We start from the raw sequence: 26,134 nt of genomic DNA, 5'->3' as shown, positions 1-26,134 counted from the left end.
AATGTCACACTTTTTTTCTTCTACATAGCAAGTGACCTTGAGGTACACTCCACGCACCCTAAGCATTTCAGCTTGCTTCACTAGTTAGTGCAAATAATCATGTTCCTCTCAAATTCTGCTGTCCTTATCTGTAACTATGTATAATCACTTCGATTGAGGATGCTATGTCACAGCATTTAAATATGTTGATGGAGAGATATTACTCAAATTTTGGGTGTTGAATCCCTCACGTAAACAAAAGTTAGGCTAATGTTTTAGGAAGCCTTTCTGTTTAGTTGTGCTTCAGCAGCTCTGCATTCCCGTGTTGCTATCCTCTCTTCTACATTGCACATAAATTGAGTAGCATAGGACAAGTTGGGAAGAAGTTATGCTTTGTTAGGTATTCTGTCTCTCTGAATAAGACGAATGCATTCCCTTAGGTAAGGACTTAAATGTATCTTTCAAAGCAAATTGTCATCTTTATAATTTTCTGAACTTTCCACTTCAATAGTTACAGCTCAGTTTAAATCGTAATATCATAAAAATTGTACTAAAAATTGTATTTAATTATAATATTGCAGCACTTCTAAATATTGTTGTTGCATGTAGACTAAGTTGTAATGGGCATCTGATTCTTAACTCTAAAAGTTAAAACATGGAAAAAAAAAAAGATCAATTTATGGCACACTTTCTGACTAATCATTTGACTATTTTGCTTGTGACTGACATTAAAAGTCTTGGTTGTCATGAGGCCATTATTTACGTATGGATAAGTGAATAACGTTGCCGTGGTCAGTGTAATAACTTTAAAGGTTTAGTAGCCCTGCAAGGACTTGACAAACACTGGAATCTCGGAAACAACTTACAGATAACACATAAACTGTTTGGGTCTTCAAAAGAAACTCTTAGGCTGTACCTCTGGGAGGGGTCTAGTTGCACCCTCAACACACGTGACATAGCAGGCCAGAACTCGATTCTGCACTGCCAAGTGTAAGTCGTGTGCACAAATGATGTCTGTTATCAGCACGCACTGCATTAGCTTTTTAACTTGCAGGCAGTGCTGTGAGCATACCTGCAAGTAGATACCTTTTGGACTGTGTGTGTTTCTCGCGCTCACACTGTTTAGGGACATTGTAGGCACCCAGACCTCTTGAGCTAATTGAAGTAGTCTGGGTGCTGTGACCCTTTTGCACTTAGTGCTGCAATGTAAAACATGTTTACATTGCAGCTGTGGAGGTCTCTAACAGACAGCCACTAGAGGGCTTCCCGGAATCCAAATGGACTTTTGGTCTGTTATCTGAAGCTGGATGTCCTCATGGACCTCCAGCGTCAGATTTTCCCCATAGGAAAGCATTGTATAATGCTTTCCCATGGGGAGGTCTAATGCGCGCACGGCTATTGCTGCGCATGCGCATTAGGTCTTCCCTGCCGGATGCCGTAGTCAGGGGAGGATCGTGGATGGAGCCTGACCCAGTGCCGAGGGACATCGGTGCTGGATTCAGGTAAGTGACTGAAGGGGTTTTAACCCCTTCAGCCCCACACGAGGGGGGCACTCCAGGTGCCTATAGTGCCAGGAAAATAGGCTTGTTTTCCTGGCACTATAATGTCTGTTTACTACCTTTCACCTACCTCACTCTATAATTCCTCTTCTCTCCATCCCTAATTCCACCCTGTGATTGTCTTTATATAATATAATATGTGACACGACATCTTCTCCTTGTCAATTCTGGCCTACCCTTTTGGTAGCCCACACTCTTTCCCCCTACCCCCTTGGCTTTGATTGGTACAGTTGCAGCACTCGCCGTCTATGGCCCAAGGTCCATCAATGCATGTAATTGAATTGTGACCTTTTATAATACGCTGTGTGATGATGATTGAGGAGTGGACATGATAGGGGAGAACTTGGCCCTGTACTGTATTTTAGGGAAGATTTTATAGTATTGTTCAAGGTTATTTTGGTTAAGGTCGAATGTGATGGTTTAGAACAAACATAAGACTCCATGTGCTTAACCCCTTAAGGACCAAACTTCTGGAATAAAAGGGAATCATGACATGTCACACACGTCATGTGTCCTTAAGGGGTTAAAGTGGATATGTCCCCAAAAGTAAAGTTCATCAAATTTGCTTATATAAAGCTCCCTATGCCTGAATTTTGTTTTTCTCCTGAGCGTACACGTTTTGCATAAAATACATAAAGAAAAGTAGTGATGACTTTTGTGCAATGTATAGCAGCCAAGTTTACAATAGGTGCAGCTTAACCCCTTAAGGAATAAACTTCTGGAATAAAAGGGAATCATGACATGTCACACATGTCATGTGTCCTTAAGGGGTTAAAGTAACATTCCACTGCCTAATACAACTTTTTTAAAATCGCTTTTAAAGGGAAACTATAGTGCAAGGAAAACACTTGTTTTCCTGGCACTATAGCGTCACCCTCCATCAAGGCCAAGGGATGTAACAAGGTTAATATACAAAAGTGCCAATTTCTATTGAAATCTGCAGTTTTTGAAAAATGAAGAGAACAGACTCTTTACACATAAAGCACGTGTGTGTGTGTGTGTGTGTGTGTATGTATGTATATGTAGCGGATACCAGTCTGGCTCCAAATTAGCACTAAGCAAGCACCATCCTGCTTTTATGGTAAACTCTAGTTTAATGTGATAACTGGTAAATGGCAACACATTTTTATTATAACTCAATTTATTTGCTATCATATTTCTTAAATGTGTTTACTGTGCATGCAGTGGTTCTAAATGCACACGTACAGAGATGTGCTATGTTCAAGGAAAACTGTCGTCCTTTTTAGTTATTACTAAAAATTTATATGTATTAAAGCATATAATATACGTGTATATTATAGGGCCACTGTAGTCCCCTAAACAACTTTAGCTTAAAGAAGCAGTATTGGTGTATAGATCATGTCCCTACAGTTTCACTGTGCAGTTCTCTGCCATTTAGGCATTAAATCTTAAAAACTTTGTTTATGCAGCCCTAGGCACACCTCCCTGCATGTGTCTTGCTCAGCTTTCCTAAAAATATCCTTCCTGTTTGTAAAGAGTCATCTAATGTTTATACTTCCTTTATTGCAAATTATGTTTAATTTATAATGTATTATCTACTGCTCTGTTAATAGCTTGCTAGACCTTGCAGGAGCCTCCTGTGTGTAATTAAAGTTCAATCTACAGAGCAGAAGAGAAAAAAACTTTTAAAGTTACATCTGATTGAAAGTAAAACCAACTTATTTTCATGCCAGCTGTGTCAGTCACTGCCAGGGGAGGTGTGGCTAGGGCTGCATAAACTGCAAAAAATGCTTTTATCAAGGGAGCTTCAGGCTCCCTTGATAAAGGCATTTTTGCCGAAACATTGGGGGTATTTTGGTGATTGACTCTGTCCCTGCTTCTCACTGATTCTGGTATGCTTAATTTTTTTTTTCTATATGTATTTATATTTGTGGGGTTTGAGTGTGTTGGTATCTCATTCAATTACCTATGTTATTGACTTTGCTGTTCATACATTACGCGTTTGGCGTTTGCATACACATCCAGAATTGTTCTGGCTGTTGCTTTATAACATGAAATGACTTTATATTTTGGTTTCTCATGTAATGAGATACTCTATTAGTGTGTTCCCACTGAATAAAGATACTTTTTTGTATATAAACATTTATGGTTGTGCTCCTTACTTAATTTGTTTTTGCATGTATTTGGGCTTTTGGGAATTTAGAGCCTTATGTAAGTGAGCACCCTATATCTCATTTCTTTAGAGAGCTCCATTTGGAGCTAGTCTGTATTTAATATTGGAGTGTGCCTACCTTGGTTCATTTTTTACTCGCAATTATATTTGACCTGGAAAGATCATTGTAAAAGGTCAAGTTGGATCCTTCAAATTTGTAGGTGGCTAAGTCGCAGCTTGCATCAGAGATATTGAAAGCATTACCAGTAAGTTCGGGGCTTTGGGTGGCTTGAGAGCTCAGAAAAAAATACTCCAGTAGAATGTTTTTTGCCGTTGCAGGTGGAACCACAGAGGCCAGCAATCTCCTGATGTAGTGTGGTAGCTCAGGATTCATCACCTCTTCAGGGACATCTCTAATTCTGAGGTGTCTCTGACGAGTAGAATCCTCTAAGGCTAATATCTTGCTTTCCATCGCTGCGTCACAAGATCTTCTCTGACTAATGCAATGTCAGCTGCACAAAGGACTTTTAACTGTTTAATAAGGTTGGCAATATCTGCTTTGATCGCTGGAGCTGCTCTTGGTTGCCCGGCACCTGTAGGCACAGTAAGTTGCCACTCAGTCGCTGTCCTCAGACGCTGTAAGAGGCTTCCCACGCAGGCATTCTTGGATGAGGGTTCCGATTTGCTGCTGAAAGGGTTAAATTTGCATCCCATCTTACTTTAAAAAAAAAAAAAAGTTTGAGGGTAAATATACTCTCCAAACTCGTTGATTTATATAGGAGTTTAGCAGTGTCTCTCATTAGGCTCAATGTCCGCATGGCTAGCTCCCGTTAAACCCTTTTTAATATTCTAATGCTAAACAAGAATCCCCAGGAGTCTTTCCCCTCTGCTGCTTTGACTAATAAAGATGCACTAGCCTGAGCAGCAATGGATGGCTGTGATTGGCTAAGAATGTTAGCTGATCGCTTTCATCATATCACAGCACTCATTGCTGGTATGTATTGGTATGGCTAGGAGGGAGTGTGGAATACATGTTTGTGACCCTGACCCTGAGGCAGGGAGAGAAATATGTTTGGCTTTGTGCGTAGCCTTTCTATGTGCCTGGTCACCAGGCTGTCCCATAGGGCGCGTGACCCATGGGATCTGCGTCCATAGGCCGTGCCAAAAGGGCTTGGGCAATGGACTAAGAGAGGGCTGATGACATAGATCCCATTGCTGTCATAATGGCGTCGGACATAGAGCGCTGAAGCGCCGTGAATTGGGGTCCCTCTGAAATAAGGGGGTTATCGCCCGAAGAGAGCGGGTTTGACATCGTGGCCGAGGTCTCCCCTAATGGGGTGGTGTTGTCCCCATCCGTATGGGCGGGGGAGACAGGCATATTGGGTTTAGGCATAGTAATAACAATGCTAGGGATAAAGTCAGTGAGAGTAATTCACCCAAACTGACTGTAAAGTAATAGTAGAATTGCAATATTCAAAACCAGATAGGAGAAAGGTATTTAAAAAATGCTGACAGACAGAAGACAGAGACTCTCACCAGGGCCCAGACCGTTGGTATGAGGAAGGCAGGTCCCAAAAGGGGGGAGGAGAAACAGGAGGGTCACTGAGCTGACCAGAAAAGAGCGGGAAAAGAAAAAAACGAATTAATGCAGTGAATAGATAGAAGGGTTTAAGTAAAGTGAATAAAAATGTGAACAGTCGTTCGTCTAAAAAATTTGAATGAAAAATTCATCTAAAATGAGGGAAAACAACCGAATTACTAATGGAGACAGAAGTACCCAGGGAGAAAATGGTGCTAAAGCGCTAAACAGAGACCAGAAAACAGGTATAAAGTCTAGTGAGAGAAGGTGGTCAGGATTTCTCACATGGAATAATGGTGGGGTGCCCCTAGTGAGTATGAGGGCACCCCACACGGTCTGGGAACCTGGGAGTACAACGAAGAACTAATATTCAGTCACATAAAATACATACAGCAGGATGTAAGGAAAAGATTAATAAAATTATAAATGTATAGTAATGCGAAAATTAAGTATTATCAGAGTATAATAAAAAGGTACTTATCTGACGTGGTAGCAGCAAAGAAAGAGGGAAATGGGAAGGCGGACTAGGGTATTATACTGGACATAAGGGGGCGTGGCCTGTGTGTGACATGTACTACCTTTTCTTTTCAATTCTGTTAATGTTCTTTGCTGCTATTGTGGACAGTAAAGAAAGGGATATGCAAATACTCGCCTCCGTGTCTTTATTAAAATCATGACTTTTCGTCATGCAATAGCAAAATAATGTAATTTACCTTAAATAATTGTATCTCAATCTCTAAATTGAACTTTAATCACATACAGGAGGCTCTTGCAGGGTCTAGCAAGCTATTAACATAGCAGGGGATAAGAAAATCTTAATTAAACAGAACTTGCAATAAAGAAAGCATAAATAGGGCTCTCTTTACAGGAAGTCTTTATGGAAGGCTGTGCTAAAGTAATTTAGGTGACTATACTGTTCCTTTAATTGTAATTGGCACATGAAGATCACTGCCACTTCAATGATTTTGCAGAATAGGCCTAGCAAATAGGCCTTACCTTCTGAAAGAGGTAAATGTCGCAAGGAAAAAAAATTATATAAAGGATAGCTAGCTTTTTAAATTTTTTTTACCTCACAGTTTTTATTAAAAAACAAACACTGCTGAATATATAACATTTTATATAGTGCTACATAGACTATTTTTGAATATAGTGACACTGTTGTTGAATATTAACTTGTTGCAAACTGCAAATACTCTGATCTCTTATTAGTTTTATTTACGTATACAAGCTAAAGGACTGGTTGAATATTTTGGGATTTCTCAATTTTAAGTGTATTGTTCAGACTTCATTGGAACACCTAACAGGACTTTTTCAGCTCCATCCACGTTCACTTTTATACTGGAGCAGAACACTGAATCCTGCTGTGTGTGCTCAGTGATGTGTATCACTTTAAACAGTTACTGCATCTCCTGCAGGACTAAAGTTGAGATATGAAAGCAGGGAAACTGCTAAGCATATGCAATGTGCTAAAAGAGCACTTGGGAGTTTCTAGGCAGAAAATGCATATATTCTTCAAGCAGTGCTTGCATTTTAATGGTCTGCAAGAGCAATTATTAAATTACTTATTCATTAAATGATAAACACAGGAAGGCAGCTGTGTGAGAAGTACGCGGAGTGGAAAGAAGCTTGCATAAATTAAAAGTAAAATGTAGTAGGTGGAAATACTTATTTTCCCCCTCAAGGTGGAGCTATTGTGCTATCTTAGCTTGCTTTGTATGTGTGCTTTTATTTGTATAGCACTCACGGGTGTACTTATCATTTTACAGGTTATATTGTTGTCATTTATGTGGTGCCAACAAACTCTGCAGCTCTGGATATGCCAAATAAATGATGCAATAACAAAACATAGTTTGACAGATGAAAGCAAAATGTCAGAATAGGTTGACTGTCCTGGACACATGCTTATATTCTCCAGTGTTGGGTAGGCAGAGTAAGTGAAGTAGTTATTTTGGGATAAAATGCTTTATGCTCCTTAGAGCTGATTTAAGTTTTTTTTTTTTTTTTTATTTGAATACCTATTACCAATCATTAGTTGTGGAAATTAAACCACATGCTGAATATCTTTACCCAGTTATGGCAGATGGTGTACCGGACCTTTATTCTTAAATGGCACTTTAACTTCCCATTTATGAAATGGTGCCCTTTTATATCTGTCTTACATGCATTAATCTTTTGTACCCGGTGCTGAGGAATTATGGAGAAAGAAGCAAATATTGGGTTAATGAATTTGTAGTCCTTTAAAAAAAAAAAAATGTACTGACCAAATGCAGTATATATGTAGGTGTATAAGTCGACAACTAAAAATTGAGAGGTGAAATCGAACTGTAGGCCAATATTTGCTGTATAACTCGACCCCCCAAATAATGTGCAGCTTTTGGGCTTAGGCTGGCATTGTAAGTCAACAAATAGTCCAATTTCTTATTTAAAATATTTAGTTTTTCTTACTATATCCTGTTATTTTATTATTATTATTATTATAGATGAATAAATTGGTCAGTTTAAACGTAAACAAGCAAAAGAATGTGCAGTTTAATTTCTTTGCACATATGCGTGTATCTCTCCAATTGATCAGCTGTGTACATATTGGTGATACGATACTGTTGTGGTAATTTCATCTGGCACTTCTGAAATTCGTTTTTGAAAAGTAAATAATGTCTCGTAAGCGTAGTCAGTCATGTGATACAACAGTGACAAGCACTCCTATTTCTCTAGAAGAGAAGTTGGAAGTGATACAGAAGTATGAGAAGAGTGAGAGCATTGTGTATCAATAAAATATTAAACCAAGGCCTTATTTTCCTCTATGCTTTGTATTAACAGCTTTATGTTCGTCAAATTAGTTGACTTTCGGAGAGATTTTTATATACCTAAAATGACAACTTATATGATCCTATATAAGGTAAATTGTAACCTAATAATTGTAATATACTGTGGCGTACACACAACCCATGCGGAGGGGCACCCACGCGGACAGGCACGCACGCGCCCACGCATATATGGAGTGAAGGGCCTGGTCGCAGCTACGACCGCTATATGTATGCCAGTGGTAATATAATATAAAGAGACTGAGTCGAGGTTATAGACAAAGTACACAGTTTAAGAAATACAACATTTCATTCTAAAACGTGTCATGTTTGCATTTGCCCACAACAGTGGTACCAAATTAAGATGTCAGTCAAAGATTTTCTGTATCAACTCCACAGCCCTGTTACTACCTAGCTGTTTTCTGCCAGCCATTGCTCACAAAAACTTGTGGACAAAGAGCCTTCCCACATGATGTTATGTAGATGTCTGATCATCATCTCATGCATGTGTAAGAATATCTGATGGGGGGGAACATTCTTGTTGAGAATGTTTTGTTGTATTATTCTTTCATCTGTCAGGAAATGAGCAGAGGAAAATGAAGGTGCGAAGAAGGTGGTGCTTAAACCAAAACTATCGTCACAAGAACAACTGCAGCTCAATGTAGTTGTTCTTGTGAGTATAGTCAGGGTTCTTTGTTAGCGCTCACGTCTTTACACATGGTGGCCCTAGGTCTTTGATTCACTTTTTTATTTTACTTCAGCTCTACCCCACTTTTGATGCCAGTAACTTATTAAGTCTTTTTTTATTTCCCCTACTGACATTTGGTATATTTATCCATATCAATCTTGAGTTCTAAGTTTGATTGTTCCATATGTAGTGCCTTTCTTTGTATAACTACAATAAAGTGTTTTTTTTTATTTTTTGGCACCTTTTGGAACTAGTATGCTATTTATTATATGAATATTTTTTACTACCAGTACTCGGTGCAGAATGTCTGAGTCATAATATATATTAAGAATTTCCAGTACTCTGTTTAAAACCAGTTTTGAGTCTCATTTTTTTGAGACTTTAGTATTTTTTATTTTCTAATAGTCAGTCTTTCACTGCATTTCTATGTAGGCAGTGTGTACATTGCTGCCTAGGGACTCCTCCTGTGGCAGTCACTCAGACAGCCACTACAGGTGCTTCCTGGGTCAGTGCTGCACAGCGTTTCCGCTGAACTTTCCCCAAAGAGATGGATTGATTGTCCAGCACACTATTTAGCTCGCCCTGCCTCCTTTGTTGAGTTAACCAGAATTGAGAATCTCAGCAAATCCAATGCTTTACCATAGGAAAGCATTAGATTGGCTGAAGTTATCAAGTTTGATGTCAACCAAGGTGGAGGATCGGGGGCGGGGCCAGAGCCAGCGACCCACACAGTTCTGGAATGAAGGTAAGCTTTTAACATATTTAAGGGGGGGCATACATATAGTGTTATTAACACTATAGGTGTTTGCATTCTTGACCCTATAGTGTTCCTTTAATGTTAAAAATAAACTTTGCTTAAAAAATAAAAATAAGAATGGTACAGACCCCATAAGTGACAGTTCTATTTTAAGATTGTAGACGTATTGCTGCCATTGTGTGTGGTCAGAATATTTTTTTTAGAATGAACTTGAATTTGTTTGAAGGTAAAGTATTAGACTAAAATATTACGAAACAATGATAATGACAATGATAATTTTAGATCCAAATTTCTTCCTCCTTTTGCAGCATTTAATTTAGAAATGGTGCTCCTTTACGTTTTTCCGGTTTCTTTTGTACACCAACTATCTACAGCGCTGTCTAGGATTATTTAGACAGCCATACATTTTTTTTAGCTCTTTGCCTTAGCATATTTGCTTTAAAACACTTTTAATCTCTTTAGTCATAGTTTCAGGATGTCCACTTTGAAGTGCACATGTGATTGCTAAATATATTTTCACATTATAGTAAATAACATTTCATTCTCTTCATTATCATTGTTGCTTATTTTAAATTAGCTATTGAGTTAAAACATTTAATAAAGGAATTGTTCAAATGTTATTTCCTATAATGAGTGTGGCTGTTTTTTTTTTTTTTTTTTTTTTTTTTTTTTTTTTAAATTCTTTATTTTGGTTGTGCACGGAGTGAACAAATAGCCGGCGTGCGCCACAACAGCGACATCCGGTAGAATAGGTAAACAATTGATATGGCATGTTATGGCATTAGATTTACAGGCACATTTTTATAATATTCAAAAACAGTAGCTCAGGTTCACGCTTGGTTTGAAATATGGTTGCATATTGCCCATGTCATGGAGAAACAGGTAGATAAGAAACCTATGAAGGGAGCATGGCATGTGCGTGAGAGTGTACATAGAATGTTAAGAAATAGAGTGTTTGATAAGTACATAGGCTGATAACAGAAAAGCAGTGTCAACAGTAGATATTTTGCTTCAGCGCTGAATATGCTTAAAATTGCTTAGACTATGCTTAAAGTATGCTTAAGATACGCTTATATTAACCACCCCATGTTTACCCAGGAACAGTCAGGCAAGAGTCCATGTCGATATACAGGATACAGTATGACCCTTCAGTGAGCAGTGCAGTATGTTGTATTGTGGTAAAATGCTTAATGGCTGCCTCTGTGCTGATAGTCCCATTGGGTGACCTGAAAGGGGGGTCGCAGTTCCATTCCTGGGTCACTTGTGTTCCAGCTGAGCACTAGACTTGGGCCTGTGGTGAGTCCCGGTTGTAGTGGCTGTGGGTGGGTCATTCCTCCACTTCAGGCTCCCAACGGGGTACTGGGCTGTGTGCCAGGGTGGTCCGAGGCCTTGTATTGTGTTCCTCCCTCGGGTTCAAAGACCACTGGTGGGTTGAGCTGCCACGCTGCTCCTCCTCAGCTTGTGCGAGGTAAGTGTTTGTTCACCGGTGCCCTCGTTGGTGCGGTCCTCGTTCTGCCTGTATGGGAGCAGGAGAGGAGGGTGCGTCCGGCGGCCCTCTCTTCGTGGGTGCCGCGTGGTCTCCGCCATTTTGGGAGCGGACTCTCGCTGGCGTTGCGGCACTTCTCTGGGTCACAGGGTGGGGACCGGGATCACCCCCGCCGGTCCATAGGGGGGGGAACAGGGCCAGACCCGCCTAGCCTTGCGTTTCAGCTATACCGCTGGTGGGCAGGATAGCTGGGCGGCGGCCGTCCACCCCACTCACCGCCCGGGCGGTCTCCATCACGGTCGGCTGGGATCGCCCCACCGAGGGACTAGAACCGCGTGGCAAGTCTCTCCTCGGGACCAGGGTTGCCTCACGAACTGGGGTACAAGTTTCTGGCTGTTAACCAGCGTTTTGCCGAGCTATAGAGCCTAAAAACCTCGAGTTTTCTGCAGGAGCTCTGTCTCCGTGCTTCCAGTCAGCATGGCGGACCGGCCCCGCCCCCCCTGTTTTTTGTTTTACAAAGTTTAACCCTTTCTTTTTATCGAGAAAGAGGATCTTCTTATTTCTGCTATTCTTCATGCAATTGAAGGTTTGATTCTGTGGCACTTCTGCTGTTAGCAGACACACATTAATAAACAGGGAATAAGAAAAGGTCTAAAGTGTAAAACAAAATCAGTTTGGTTCCTATTTATCTTAACCAAATGCCTTGTCAAATGATAAATGCAGTGTTTGTGTTAGTCTTACTATAAGTTCAGAAATGTCCAGCAGAGTTATTGCCGTACAAGAAAATTGATCTTGTTAACTTTTTGATTAGTCTATGTAATCAGAATTCCAAGATTCCATAATTTGTAGTCTGGTTCGTTTCGTTGCAAGTTTCCAGGTGTATTTCTAAATGCTTATTAAATGTCTGGCTTGTAAATTCAGCAAAAAAACAACCTTCTTATCTTTACTAAGAATCGTGCAGTGCTTTCTAAGATTCTCTGACTTAGGAAAAGTACAATTCACTACTTTTCATCAACATTTTTCTTACAACAAAATACTGGAGGACTTTGTGTTAACTCGATAACATACAGACCATGTATATTTTCTCTTTCACTGTAGGAAGCCAAAGAAGAAAATACTGTGTCAAAAAAGAGAGGCAGGCTTCAACTAGATCGACGGAGAACTGGCTGCAAGAGGAGAATAGCACGTAAGTTAGTTCCCGATGAAAGTTGGGCATTCATGTGTGACAAGCCACACATGATTGTGGCATGATTTGGAACAAACCTAATAAATGATGAAACTTCTGCTGGAAAACATTATTTTTGTTGGTATTGCTAAAATATTTACTTTACTATTCACGCTTGTTCCATATTCTGGGCAGTGTGAAAATACAACAGTCACACAGTAGTAGCACACCCATCAACCGTATCAAAAAATAAAATAAAAAGTTAATTTAATCATTGTGCATATTGTGAGCAGAAAACTGTATTACCACTAAAAATGAAAACACAAAACACTCAAACACCTCACTTAGGTGTAAAAAATGAATGGGGGGCCAGTTACAGTATATAATCATACATTGCATAAGCCTGCCTCAACGTCAATGTACCCCATTCTTGGAAGGTCCTTCATTCACAGCCTAATGTCTGCTCTTATGACTTTGATCCACTTACTTAGGAAATGCTATCTGCTGGGGCTCTCTGCAGGTCAAGGTTAAATAGGGCCCTGGAATGAGGCACAAGTGACAGGGAGAGATGCGAAACCTGGCTGTTGGCTTAGGCTCCCAAATAGGTTTTTGTTTTACACTCATTCACTAGATGGCAATCTCAGTGCTAGTAGAATGCATTAGTCTTATATGATCATATATTGCATAAGCCTACCACGTGTACTCATGTAAACATGCATGAATTATAAGGGTGCTGATGGGGGCAAATAATACAACATACAACATCCAGCACACTAATTCACTAAACGGCAATCTCAAAGCAAACCGAATGCAATAGATGGCGTATATTACTTTTCTTGAATTTTTAATTTTTTGTAAAGAATACTAATTTCCAGCACTGAGACTTATGTGCTGCAGCCACCTGCTATGCATTTGAAGACTTGAGCATGTCTCATAAAGAAGCAATGGATTGGACATAGGCATGCATGTCCAAGTGACGCTCTCCTCTAATTAAATGCTATCCACTTTTCACTCTGTTATGGAAGGGAAACTCCTCTAGTAGCTGCAAACATAAACTGCTGTAAACATTGCAGTTTAAAATGACAAGACCACTGCACCAAGTCCATCCCCACGCTCTGCTTTGAGACGCTGAATTTTCCTCATAGAGATGCATTGATTCAATGCATCTCCATGAGGAGGTCCTGATTGGCCAAAACGGCATTGGATTGGCAAAAAATCTGCCATTTCGATTATGCCACAAAGGGGGCGGAGCCAGCGCGGCACTGGAAATAAGGTGAGTTTTATACTTTTATGGAGGGCTAAGGGGGGTGGGGGGGGGGGGGGGGGCGGAAGACACCTAAATGGTGGGTAAACACTATAGGGTCAGGAATCATGTTTGTGTTCCTGACCTTATAGGTATCCTTTAAATGTTAATACCAGTATTTTTGTTTTTTAGCCTACATCAAATCATACTATTTATGGTCAGTATTTGCTGCTATACATGCTTCAGAAAATCACAAAAAGTCGCTAGTTATTACCAGATCCAGAGCAACCTCTAATCTAATTGATGAGTTTGATTGCTGATACATTAAACTGACATTTAGCAGGATCAAAATGTTGCTTCCCTTAGCTCAACTACTTGTCCCAGTGATCTAATCAGTGTCTGGATAACTGAAACTTCCCATGATTAAAGCTTGACCCAGATGTGCTGCTTTGTCAGTTAATAATAAAATAAATGTATGCATGTCTTCCATCCAGAAATGACTGAGGAGGAACAGTTTGCCCTGGCTGTGAAGATCAGTGAGCAAGAGGCTAACCATGGCAACTATAGCGCAGAAGAGGAGAGCGAATTCCTGAGAAAAGCCATTGAGGAGAGTCTTTATGTAATTATGCCTCCTTACGTTATACGAAAACTGAATTAATAATAAAACTAGAGACTTTAGATAAGATTTTTCAAAGTTTGCCTTCCAGCTTGATTTTGCCTTTATTCTCGTTTGCTGGTAAAGACCTGTGCAAATGTAGTCCTGTTTAAAAAAACAAAAAAAAAAAACAAATGTACATGTTATATAGGACCAGGTATAGTTTGTGGTCCTTTTTTTTTTTTTTTTTTATTAATCTCCTAAACAATTGAGCTTAGGAGAAAAGAAGAAAGGGGGTAAGGGAGTGGAAAACCACTACCCCAGAAAAGGTTACAGGAGGTATAGGGGGCTTAACCCCAGAAAATTACAGCAATGAGAACAGAAAAAAATTAATAAAACTACCTAAAAGGTGGTAAACCTATCCTTGTGGAGTAAAGTATCTCTAAAAGGTTAAGAGAGATCCTAGTACGCCCTAGACTGTCTGTTTTATTCTATACTTTGGCCATTTTTGTCTGATAGGGGTTACTTCACCCTTTGCCTCTGTTTGCAATAAAGGTGCACATTCTACCTTGGTACAGTTATATTCTCTAATTTATCTCCCCTTTTCCCACTTTCTAGGGAGGTACTAGTAACTCCTAGACACCTTAGGACTCATTCCGGACGCCCCTATCTGCAACTTTAGTTCTGCCCGTTTTTTGCTGTCAGCACTATAACCACTGCTAGATATCTACTATCCCATTAATGCAATTTTTTTTTGAACTGTATGACTAGACTAGACCGTGTTGTCACTTATATATTAGTTTATTTAGGATATTTTACTATGACCGTTTAGAGGCAAATATTACCCACTCACCTTTATCCTATATTCAGTAATGTGACTTTATGGGTTCAGCTTGCCCAGGCTTTTATTGGTGTTGGTATTTACTTTATTACTATTTACACACACTGTTCTGGTGTATATAGCATTTCTTCTAATAAAGGTTTATTTACCCTATTTATGTGACGTTCTACATTAGGAGGTATATTTTAATGGGTTGGACTTTCCACCTACTCTGTGTGAGTGGATTCTCTACCCCATTTTTTTCTGTTCTCATTGCTGCAATTGAGTTTAGGAGATTATGTAATTATTCATTTCGAAGCCATACAAATGATTCCACTTATTATCTTTTCCATTTACTATTTAAACTTCCAGTGAGTGTGTGAGTGTGTGTATGTGTGAGTGTGTGTATGTGTGAGTGTGTGTATGTGTGAGTGTGTGTATGTGTGAGTGTGTGTATGTGTGTGTGTGTGTGTGTGTGTGTGTGCGTGTGTATATATATATATATATATATATATATATATATATATATATATATATATATATATATATATATATATACTTTTTTTTTTTTTTTTTTAAATCAAATCCTATTCATTGGAATAAAGGAAACGGACATCCAAAACTTATTGCTTGTCAAGAAGGAAGAGTAGTATAGCTCATAGGATTATAATATATTATGTAATTGCCAGATATTTTTTATGTATTCCCCCTTTCTTTCAGAGCTGCAAGGTTTCTGACATTCCAGAAAAAGTATCTGAACAAGAACTAAAGAAGGAGAATTCTTCCATTAACGAGGATATATGTTCAACAGAACTTGATAAAGCGCTGCCATTATCACAGTCCTCTGATCAAGGCATTCTCAAAAGTCCTGTGGTGAGCTTGATTCGTTTAAGCCAAGATATTGTGGAAAGTTCCAGTGTAATTTTGTCACCAAACTGTAAGCACCTGTTTTCAGAGATTGGAAGTGAGCCTCATACCCCATGCTTAAGCGATCCAAGTGCATTTTCAAGCAAGTGTGCAACCCAACAACTTGCATTAAGTCCTATTTTTCCCAAACAGTCTCCATTTTCACTGAAGCGGTTTCCTCGAAAACTCTTTCCGGGCAAAAGCCCAGGCTCCACCGGGTTTCAGGAGGATATTGATGATCAGTTCTCGCATTGCTCAGAAAGCTCTGAACATGACTCGGTCTCCCTGCTACCCATCTCTCCACCCAAATCCCTGAAAATGGAAAACTCTCCTCAGAAAATGATTGATGAAAAGTCTGCACTGTTTAATGGGGACTCTGCAATACTATACGCTAAAAAGTCTGCTTCTACATTCAGCACTGACATTTCTGAGCACGAGGGCATCATGGTACAGCAAACTGAGGGTTCTTTACACTATTACTGTGGGGTTCCTTTCTGCCCAAAGGGCTCAGGTTATCCTCGGTCAGTTGGAGGTTTATTAGAAGAGCTTGAAGTGAGCTCAGAGACAGCTTACATAAAATGGACTTTAGTGAACCAATCGACTTGGTAGTTTCGTCTTCTCATCAGAATGAAAAAGGAGATAGCCAAGGGAGTGTCAGTCAAGCGGATCAGAGACAATTGAGTTTAGGAGAAAAGAAGAAAGGGGGTTAGGGAGTGGAAAACCACCACCACTACCCCAGAAAAGGTTACAGGAGGTATAGGGGGCTTAACCCCAGAAAATTACAGCAATGAGAACAGAAAAAAAATGAATAAAACTACCTAAAAGGTGGTAAACCTATCCTTGTGGAGTAAAGTATCTCTAAAAGGTTAAGAGAGATCCTAGTACGCCCTAGACTGTCTGTTTTATTCTATACTTTGGCCATTTATGTCAACTCGAGTTTGATAGGGGTTACTTCACCCTTTGCCTCTGTTTGCAATAAAGGTGCACATTCTACCTTGGTACAGTTATATTCTCCAATTTATCTCCCCTTTTCCCACTTTCTAGGGAGGTACTAGTAACTCCTAGACACCTTAGGACTCAGTCCGGACGCCCCTTTCTGCAACTTTAGTTCTGCCCGTTTTTTGCTGTCGGCACTATAACCACTGCTAGATATCTACTATCCCATTAATGCTGTTTTTTTTTTTTCAACTGTATGACTAGACTAGACCGTGTTGTCACTTGTATATTAGTTTATTTAGGATATTTTACTATGACCGTTTAGAGGCAAATATTACCTACTCACCTTTATCCTATATTCAGTAATGTGACTTTATGGGTTCAGCTTGCCCAGGCTTTTATTGGTGTTGGTATTTACTTTTACTATTTACACACACTGTTCTGGTGTATATAGCATTTATTCTAATAAAGGTTTATTTACCCTATTTATGTGACGTTCTACATTAGGAGGTATATTTTAATGGGATGGACTTTCCACCTACTCTGTGTGAGTGGATTCTCTACCCCATTTTTTTCTGTTCTCATTGCTGCAATTGAGTTTAGGAGATTATGTAATTATTCATTTCGGAGCCATACAAATGATTCCACTTATTATCTTTTCCATTTACTATTTAAACCTCCACTGTCGTGCGTGAGTGTGAGTGTGAGTGTGAGTGTGAGTGTGAGTGTGAGTGTGTGTGTGTATATACTTTTATTTATTTATTTATTTATTTTTGAAAAAATCAAATCCTATTCATTGGAATAAAGGAAACGGACATCCAAAACTTATTGCGTGTCAAGAAGGAAGAGTAGTATAGCTCATAGAATTATAATATATTATGTAATTGCCATATGTTTTTTATGTATTCCCCCTTTCTTTCAGAGCTGCAAGGTTTCTGACATTCCAGAAAAAGTAGCTGAACAAGAACTAAAGAAGGAGAATTCTTCCATTAACGAGGATATATGTTCAACAGAACTTGACAAAGCGCTGCCATTATCACAGTCCTCTGATCAAGGCATTCTCAAAAGTCCTGTGGTGAGCTTGATTCGTTTAAGCCAAGATATTGTGGAAAGTTCCAGTGTAATTTTGTCACCAAACTGTAAGGACCTGTTTTCAGAGATTGGAAGTGAGCCTCATACCCCATGCTTAAGCAATACAAGTGCATTTTCAAGCAAGTGTGCAACCCAACAACTTGCATTAAGTCCTATTTTTCCCAAACAGTCTCCATTTTCACTGAAGCGGTTTCCTCGAAAACTCTTTCCGGGCAAAAGCCCAGGCTCCACCGGGTTTCAGGAGGATATTGATGATCAGTTCTCGCATTGCTCAGAAAGCTCTGAACATGACTCGGTCTCCCTGCTACCCATCTCTCCACCCAAATCCATGAAAATGGAAAACTCTCCTCAGAAAATGATTGATGAAAAGTCTGCACTGTTTAATGGGGACTCTGCAATACTAGACGCTAAAAAGTCTGCTTGTACATTCTGCACTGACATTTCTGAGCACGAGGGCATCAGGGTACAGCAAACTGAGGCTTCTGTACACTATTACTGGGGGGTTCCTTTCTGCCCAAAGGGGGTGGATCCTAATGTATACACTCAGGTTATCCTCTGTCAGTTGGAGGTTTATCAGAAGAGCTTGAAGAGAGCTCAGAGACAGCTCTTACATAAAATGGACTTTGGTGAACCAATCGACTTGGTAGTTTCTTCTTCTCATCAGAATGAAAAAGGAGATAGCCAAGGGAGTGTCAGTCAAGCGGATCAGAGAGATGAGTGTGTGTCTAAACTTAGACCAGAGAGCGATTGTGAGGAGTCAGAGAACTCTGATAAGTCAGTAACACGACGAGTGTCAAGTAGAAGAAGACAGTTTGACAATAAAATGCACAGTCCTCATGATGAAGAGAGCTCTGTTGCACCACAGGAGGAGCCTGCCTGTAGTACTTCACAGGTAAGGGAATATTACATTTTCAATATGCAAAGCAGCAATGCCTGTAGATTTTAAGTGGCCTCTACAACCTCCGTAGACCGGTAACCTACTAAAGACAGACATCATTTTTTAAAGTTTGCACTCACCAATGACTCTGCCTTACTTCATAGTATATCTGGCAACTATCCTCCCAAACTCCATCATCTGCTTGTTAATTGGACAGATAGGTCAGGCAATTTTTTTTTCTTCTCAATGTTCATTTAGGTGTTAAATTACTTTGTACAGCCCTAGCCACACCTCCCTGCATGTAATGTTTATATTTCCTTTATTGCACAAGCTGTTTCATTCATAATGTCTTATCTCCTGCTTGGTTAATGCAGGGCTCGACAAATCCCAGGCGCCAGGTCGCCATGGCGACTCAGAAATTTGTCCTGGCACCTGGGATTTGTGGGCCTGTTCAGCCCCCAAGGTGACCGGCTGCCTGAGTGCAGAGGCGGGTAGTCGGATCACGGAGGGCTGAGGCAGGCTGCTGACTAATGGAGGCGGCTGGCTCATTGACAAGTAAGGGCGGGAGACCGGAACACGGAGAGCTGTGAGAGGGAGTGGGGCGGCCGGCTGATTTATTGCTGAGGGAGGGGGGCGGCCAGCCTATGGAGAGCTGACGGCTGATGGAGGGGGTGGCCGGGTAATGGAGTGCAGAGGGAGGGGGGGCGTACAGATGACTTAATGCCGCGGCGAGGGAGCTGTAATCTCCCTACTCACCTCCCTTGCGCAGCTTGCAGTGATGCCAGGAGCCGGGTTATGACATCACTCCGGCCCCCGGCTCACTAACAGTGCGCGAGAGGGAGCTGAGTAGGGAGATGACAGCAGCCCCACTGGACCCCAGGAAAAGCCTATCCACTCCAGCTCTCCAGAAGTAAGGAGACTGGGTGGATTTAAATAAGTAACTACTAAGTGTGTGTGTGTCCGTATGTCTGTAAATGTTTGTGTGTGTGTGTCTGTATGTCAGTAAATGTGAGTGTGTGTGTGTGTGTGTCTGTATGTCAGTAAATGTGTGTGAGTGTGTGAGTGTGTGTCTGTATGTTAGTAAATGTTTGTGAGTGTGTGTGTGTCTGTATGTCAGTAAATGTTTGTGAGTGTGTGTGTGTCTGTATGTCAGTAAATGTTTGTGAGTGTGTGTGTGTCTGTATGTCAGTAAATGTTTGTGAGTGTGTGTGTGTCTGTATGTCAGTAAATGTTTGTGTGTGTGTGTGTGTGTCTGTATGTCAGTATATGTTTGTTTGTGTGTGTGTGTGTGTGTCTGTATGTCTGTATGTCTGTGAGTGTTTTTACTCACCTTTCCCCCCCCACGCCGTGCTGATGATGCGGCTGGCCCCACCTCCATGGCTGAGATTATCAATCCAATGCTTCCCCATAGGAACGCATTGGAAGACTATTGCGCATGCACGGCAAAATGCCTCTGCGCCAATTTAACTTCTCATAGAGGTGCGTTGAATCAATCCCTATAGGGAACATTAATGTAGGCGCTGCACATTGTGAAGCACTGACCCATGAAGCACCCCAAAGGCCATCTGAGTGACTGTGGCTAGAGGTATTTTGACTGAAAAGTCAATGTTTACATTGAAAAGAGTTCAGGGACAGGATATAGACTTCAGAACAACTGCATTTCCACTGTATTGGTTCTGGTGACCTTTTAGAATTGTATTTTTGGCGTTAATTTATCTGGCTCCTTACTTTTCTAGCTGGCTCCTAGATTCCAAGCAAATTTGTCAAGCCCTGGGTTAATGGCCCTCTCTGTCCTGCAGGAGCCTCCTGTGTGTAATTACAGTTTGATTTACAGAGAAGGAGATTAAAACTTCTAAAGTAAGTTAACATCTGATTTGAAATCTAAACCTTTTTTTTTTTTTTCATCCATGCTGTCAGTCACAGCCAGTGGAGATGTGGCTAGGGCTGCATGGACATAAAAAAGTGATTTAACTCCTACATTGAGAGAATTGAGCAGGGAGACTACAGGGGCATGCTCTATACACTAAAACGGTCATAAAGCTAAAGTTGTTTTGATGCCTATAGTGTCCCTTTAATTAGAATGTGGTCATGTTTGTACGCGTATCTTGTGCTCGTTAGGTTTCTGTATTCAGGGGCCATGAATATTTGTTTTTTTTCATATGTTACATAGTTGTCTAGGTTGCAAAAAAAGCCTAAAGTCCATCAAGTTCAACCCTGAATCCCATTATTTTATACTGTTGATCCAAAAGAAGACAAAAAAAACACAAATTGTAGCCATTTCCAATTATGCCACAGAAAGGGACATCAATCCCTTTTGATTCCATAACGGCAATCAGGTTTCTCTTTGGATCAACAACCTGTTTATATTCATATCTATTTTATACTTAACTATTCTGCTTTTATATCCTTAATTATTCTGCTTTTATATCCTTTAATATTCTGCTTTTTTTTTTTTATCTATAGAATCTGATAAAATAACTTCTATTTAAGTAGATTATTCCACATTTTTATTGTTCTTACTGTAAAAAAACGCTTTCCTCTGTTGTAAGCATTTCTTCCTCTTTCAATAGGTGACCTTGTGTCTGTTGTATATTCCAGATAATGAGCCGGTTAGCATATAGCGGTTTGTACTTACCCTATATATATTTGTATAATGCTATCAAATCCCCTCTGACGCTACTTTTTTCTAAAGAATACAAATCAAGTTTTTTTCTAGCCTTTCTTTATAACTGTTTTCTATCCCCCTTGTTTTGTAGCTCTCCTCTACACTTTTTCTTGTTCTGCAATATAATTCATTACAACAGGTACCCAGAATTGCACTGCATAATCAAGGTTATGTATTATCATTCATTTGTAAAGAGACACATTTATTATTCGGATCACGTGATCAAACCCCATTTTTATACAGAAAGCACATTGCATATCAACACAGTAAAGGGGGAGACTATATTTTAAAGTGGAGAACTATCACAACAAGAGAACATAGTCTTAAATTAGAGTGTTTAAACCTTAAATTAAAGGTTTAAAAATATCAGGGAGTATTACTTAACTGAGAGGGTAGTGTATGCATGGAATAGCCTTTCAGCTGAAGTGGTAGAGGGTAACACAGTGAGGGAGTTTAAGCATGCGTGGGATAGGCATAAGGCTAGGGACTAATGAAAGTATTTTGAAATATTGGGCAGACTAGATGGGCGAATGGTTCTTATCTGCCGTCACATTCTATGTTTCTATATTGTTGACTAATTTGTGATCTATAAGTGTTCCCAACTCCTTTTCATTTAATGTTATACCTAACCCATCCCTATTTAATGTATTAGTGGCTTGTGGGTTATTTATTCCGAAATGCATGACTGTGCATTTATTTGTATGGAATCTCATTTGTCACTTGATTGCCCAGTTTCCCCTAATTTATCCATATCCCTCTTTAGAGAAGTTGTCATGTTTGGACTGTATATTCTAACCTAGTTTTGTGTCATCTGCAAACACTAACAAATGACTTTAAATGCCCACTTCGTGATTATTTAGAGACGGGACAGAACCATAACGCACTCCACACTTGTCCAATTATAAAATGTTCTATTTACAACTACTCTCTGCTCACTATCTTTAAGTTAGTGTTTCATAAAAAAAACATGATTTCGTTGTATAAATAAACTGATTTCAGTTTTACTAGTAACCTTTTAAGTGGAACTGTATCAAATGCCTTGACAAAATCCAATTAGAACACATTTCCACCCATTGTACAACGCTCCGGAATTTGCTGGCGCTATATAAATAATAAAATAATAATAATAATTGGATCATCTTGATTTATAGTTCCTCTAACTTCTTCATAGAGCGCTGTAACGGAGCTCCGTGTACTCCGACTGAGTACCCTCCGTTGATGGATGCTCCTAGCGCTTACAGAGGACTCCAAGCACTGCAGACTACACCACAACCACCGCACGCTCCACAACCGCCGTAGCTTAACTGGAGCCGCGCCGTCTTCCTTCCACCCTGGAATGAACCTCCAGCATTCAGGACCGTGTGGGGAAGACCTCTCCTCCTGGAGAGTGTATCCGGAACAAGCTCTTAAAAGAGCTAAGTGATTAAGCTCAGGGGAATATGCAGAGCATAGCAATCCCCAGTGTGATACAGCAATTCCCTCCAATAACGAGACAAGGCTACGTTTTGAAGGGTCAAGAAGAACTGAGGACTGGAACACCCAGCCTGCTTTTTATTACAAAAAGGTACACACAGGACACTCCCAGGGGGAGGTTGAAAGTAACCAATCACCTACATGGTACCACCCCCACGTCTCCTCCTCTCAGATAAACACATGACATAATTATAGCATACAGTAAAAATATGGTTTTCACACATACACTGTAACTTTAAAACTATACATTCAATCTCCATAAAAATTACATATTCAGACTCGGCATACATCAAACATAAACACTTCCAAAAATCAGCCAAATCCCCCCAGTGGATCAAAAGTTAGCTGGAGGTCCCTTTATGACCGACCGCAAGCACAATTTCCTGCCCAAAACAGTTCCATAGATTTGGGCTGTGCGGTCGGTCAATTTCATGCGAAAAAACGACTAAGTCCCATTTCGAACGGGACTTAGTCTCTGGAGCTGAAAAACGAAGTGTAGGAGAAGGTAAGGGTCAGCGGTGTTCGGTAAAATGTGTAGCCGATTTCAGTTCCACAGAATCTTTAGCATACACCGCTGACCGCATTCGACTGAACAAAGATGGCCGCCGCCACGTGCAATTAACCTGCAGTAACCTCACAGCCTGGGAGGTAAATTGCCTGCACACTTTAACTTCTGGGTGGTCCGCCTGTGTGGTACTTGGTTCAGTAAGCCCTATTTACTGAACCAAGAGGGAGAAAGCCAGGAACAAGTTATTTTACAGGTCTGGGGACATAGTCTTAAAGGGGTATTGTTCAGCAAAGTCACAATATGTCCCCAGACGGTTCTTAAAGGGCCATACACACCCAATAAAAGTTAATAAGTTTTCAGGGGCACAATCTTCCAGGGGCCATAGTCATGAGGAAGGAGGCTGGCAAATAGGCTTCTCCACAATCCAGGGAAGCAGGGCAATTTTCCATTTAAAGGGCCAGTTACAAATAGCGATTTATAACAAGCGCACTTAAGTTAGTTTGGCTGACGGTACCCGCACCTTGCTAAGGTACCTACGGCATTGCGATACTACGCTATAGCCTGAAAAGGGGCCATGGATCTTTACCAACAGAAGAGACACCGATAGTTCGAGCAATCTCAGTAGAAAATCGAGACAAAATCCACTTTATATAATATTAATCTCAGTACTGACCCTACTATACAGTTAATGTATAAAAAGTGCTGAAAATCAGAATACCATGTTTGTATATCATGTTTGTTTCTCGTTTATATGCCTGATACTACTGTCGTGGTGTGTCTGGCTTGATTATCATATTGTTGCACCAGCACAAAAAAAATTAAAATTGACAACAACAAAAAAATATAGCCAAATCAAATGTTTCATCCCTCCAAGTCTCAATAATCCCAATTATGTAATAGTATTCCTTAAATGCTAATATCTAAAGCTCCCCCATTTTTCTACACAACCACCTCCCCCCCTGCCCCCCCCCCCCTTTTTTATACTATCTATCACATTTACTCTTCTTTGACCATTGGTTAAGTCCTTAAATCTTTGCAGGACCTATGTTCAGTGTCTTCACACTCTGCATGGAGACACTGAACGTTCCCCAAAGAGATACATTGATTGAATGCATCTCTATGAGGAGATGTTGGTTGGCACTTCTCTGCACTTTGCCTCCTAATGCTTTCCTGTAGGAAAGTATTTTTTTTTTTTTTTTTTTAATTCTGTATTTTATTTGTGCATAAAGATATACATATAGCACACCTTGCCACAATAGCTAGAGTATGCAGAATGAAACAAAGGTGTACATCGATAAGACAGAGGAAAAACTTTGCACATTTTTGAAATTTTAAACGTTTAACAATGAGTTATGTCTAGGCTGATTTTTGATAAAAATACGCATCTGGGTTAGCTTAAGACAGGTTATAACTGTGATAGTTAACATAGCATGTTAGTTGTTTAAGCATACGTTACTATGCAATAGATATGTTATTGATTAGCTGCGTCTGGCTAAACATGCTGTTTAGAGCAATAGAAGCTTCACACGTTAGTATCTATGTTACGCAGGCTGGGAAGTCCAGCAGAGAGTAGCTTAGGCAAGATAAGTAGCCTTATACTGCTAGAGAGGTGAACCACAATAAGCAGATTAGTATATGGAGCAAAAGAGTGAAACAAAAGTAAAACAAAAAGTCACAGGCAATACATCAATACACAAAACAAATGCCATGATAAAAAATAATGTGGCTGCAGGAGCGTGGCTTGTATGAGGCATGAGTCCTTAATCTGTGGCATTGTCTCACGAATTATGAGTGCAGGCCTGTGTTTAGAGTCCCGATCAGCTCACGCCTGTTCTGGTCGGAACAGAATAAACAAAGTATAAGGAGCTTTACTGGCTAGAGTTATCAGAGTCAGAGGAGGTAGTCCATGAATGCATCAGTCATTTCCTAGAGGCAAGCAGTATCTGTGTAGTTCTTTTAGCCGATGCCCATGAGTGGGGGGTCAGTAACCCAGGAGTGTAAAAGTCTCGGGTGTCGTGGCCCTAACTGGGGCCAGTGGGGCTTGCTGGGGCAATTCAGGAGCGGGACAAGCGTTGGCATACCTCGCTCCCTTGGACATGTGCGGCCATCTCCACTCGTACAGCGATTGGCAGGTGTTGTCAGTCCTGTAACGCTCCGGTTTTTTATTGCGCCGTCTGGCTGTATGTGCCATCGCTGGGTCCCGGTATTTCGGTGCGGACGGCTCGGATCTGTTCCCAGAGGTGTGGCGTATCGGTAGCAGTGAAGATTTCTGCCTTATAGCTCTGGGTGCTCCTCCGCTGTGTCGACTGTGCTGTTGGGTCCGTATGCACGGGGGTTTTGGTGCCCCAAACCGCCTTAGAGCCCGGCGGTATCTGTTGTGCCGGACGGCCATCTTGGAGGCCCGGGGTGTCTGTATATAGTAGCTGCGCCTCGCTGCAGGACGTATCCATGAGGCCACCTTTACTTCAGCTTGGCGGTGAGTTACTCCCCGGCTGTGTAAAGCCTTCCTGAGGCCTGTGCAGATCCAGTCAAAGGTTTCCAGTGAGGACTTGTGGGTCCCGAGGCTGGCACTCCGCATTTCAGACACTGGTTGGGTGGCCCTTATGGGCAGGTTGTGTGGGTTTGTTGCCCCGCTTTGCTTCACCTCTCTCTTTCTCGCTTTAGAGCTGTGAATGGGTGATGCAGGCTGCTGCTGCGTGCCTCGAGTTCTGTGATCGCTTGCGTCTGCCATTTTGGAGGCCCTCACCTCCGGTCCGTTTGTTCCGGCTGTCGGTCCCGATTGCTGGCTTGCAGCCGAGCCAGCTCCATGCGGCGGGGACCGGGATATCCCCCCCGGTCCATAGGGGGGGGAGGGATGCTTGGTGTCCGCTCGTGGCCCGGTATGGTAAGCAG

General features: G+C 40.8%; 1 protein-coding gene across 1 annotated transcript in view; it reads left to right on the top strand.

Moving 5' to 3' along the window:
* UIMC1 (ubiquitin interaction motif containing 1) overlaps positions 1-26,134 on the top strand; it is an 85,606-nt gene that overhangs the window by 5,440 nt on the left and 54,032 nt on the right. The window contains 6 exon segments of the mRNA XM_063446155.1: positions 12,061-12,148; positions 13,865-13,989; positions 15,506-16,197; positions 16,199-16,258; positions 16,260-16,344; positions 17,550-18,611. Of these exon segments, the coding sequence (XP_063302225.1) occupies positions 12,061-12,148; positions 13,865-13,989; positions 15,506-16,197; positions 16,199-16,258; positions 16,260-16,344; positions 17,550-18,611 (2,112 nt within the window).

Source organism: Pelobates fuscus, chromosome 3, assembly GCF_036172605.1.
Source record: "Pelobates fuscus isolate aPelFus1 chromosome 3, aPelFus1.pri, whole genome shotgun sequence".
Classification (NCBI taxonomy): Eukaryota; Metazoa; Chordata; class Amphibia; order Anura; family Pelobatidae; genus Pelobates; species Pelobates fuscus.
The sequence above is the reverse complement of the archived record's forward strand: the minus strand, read 5'-3'. Positions and strand labels throughout refer to the sequence as shown.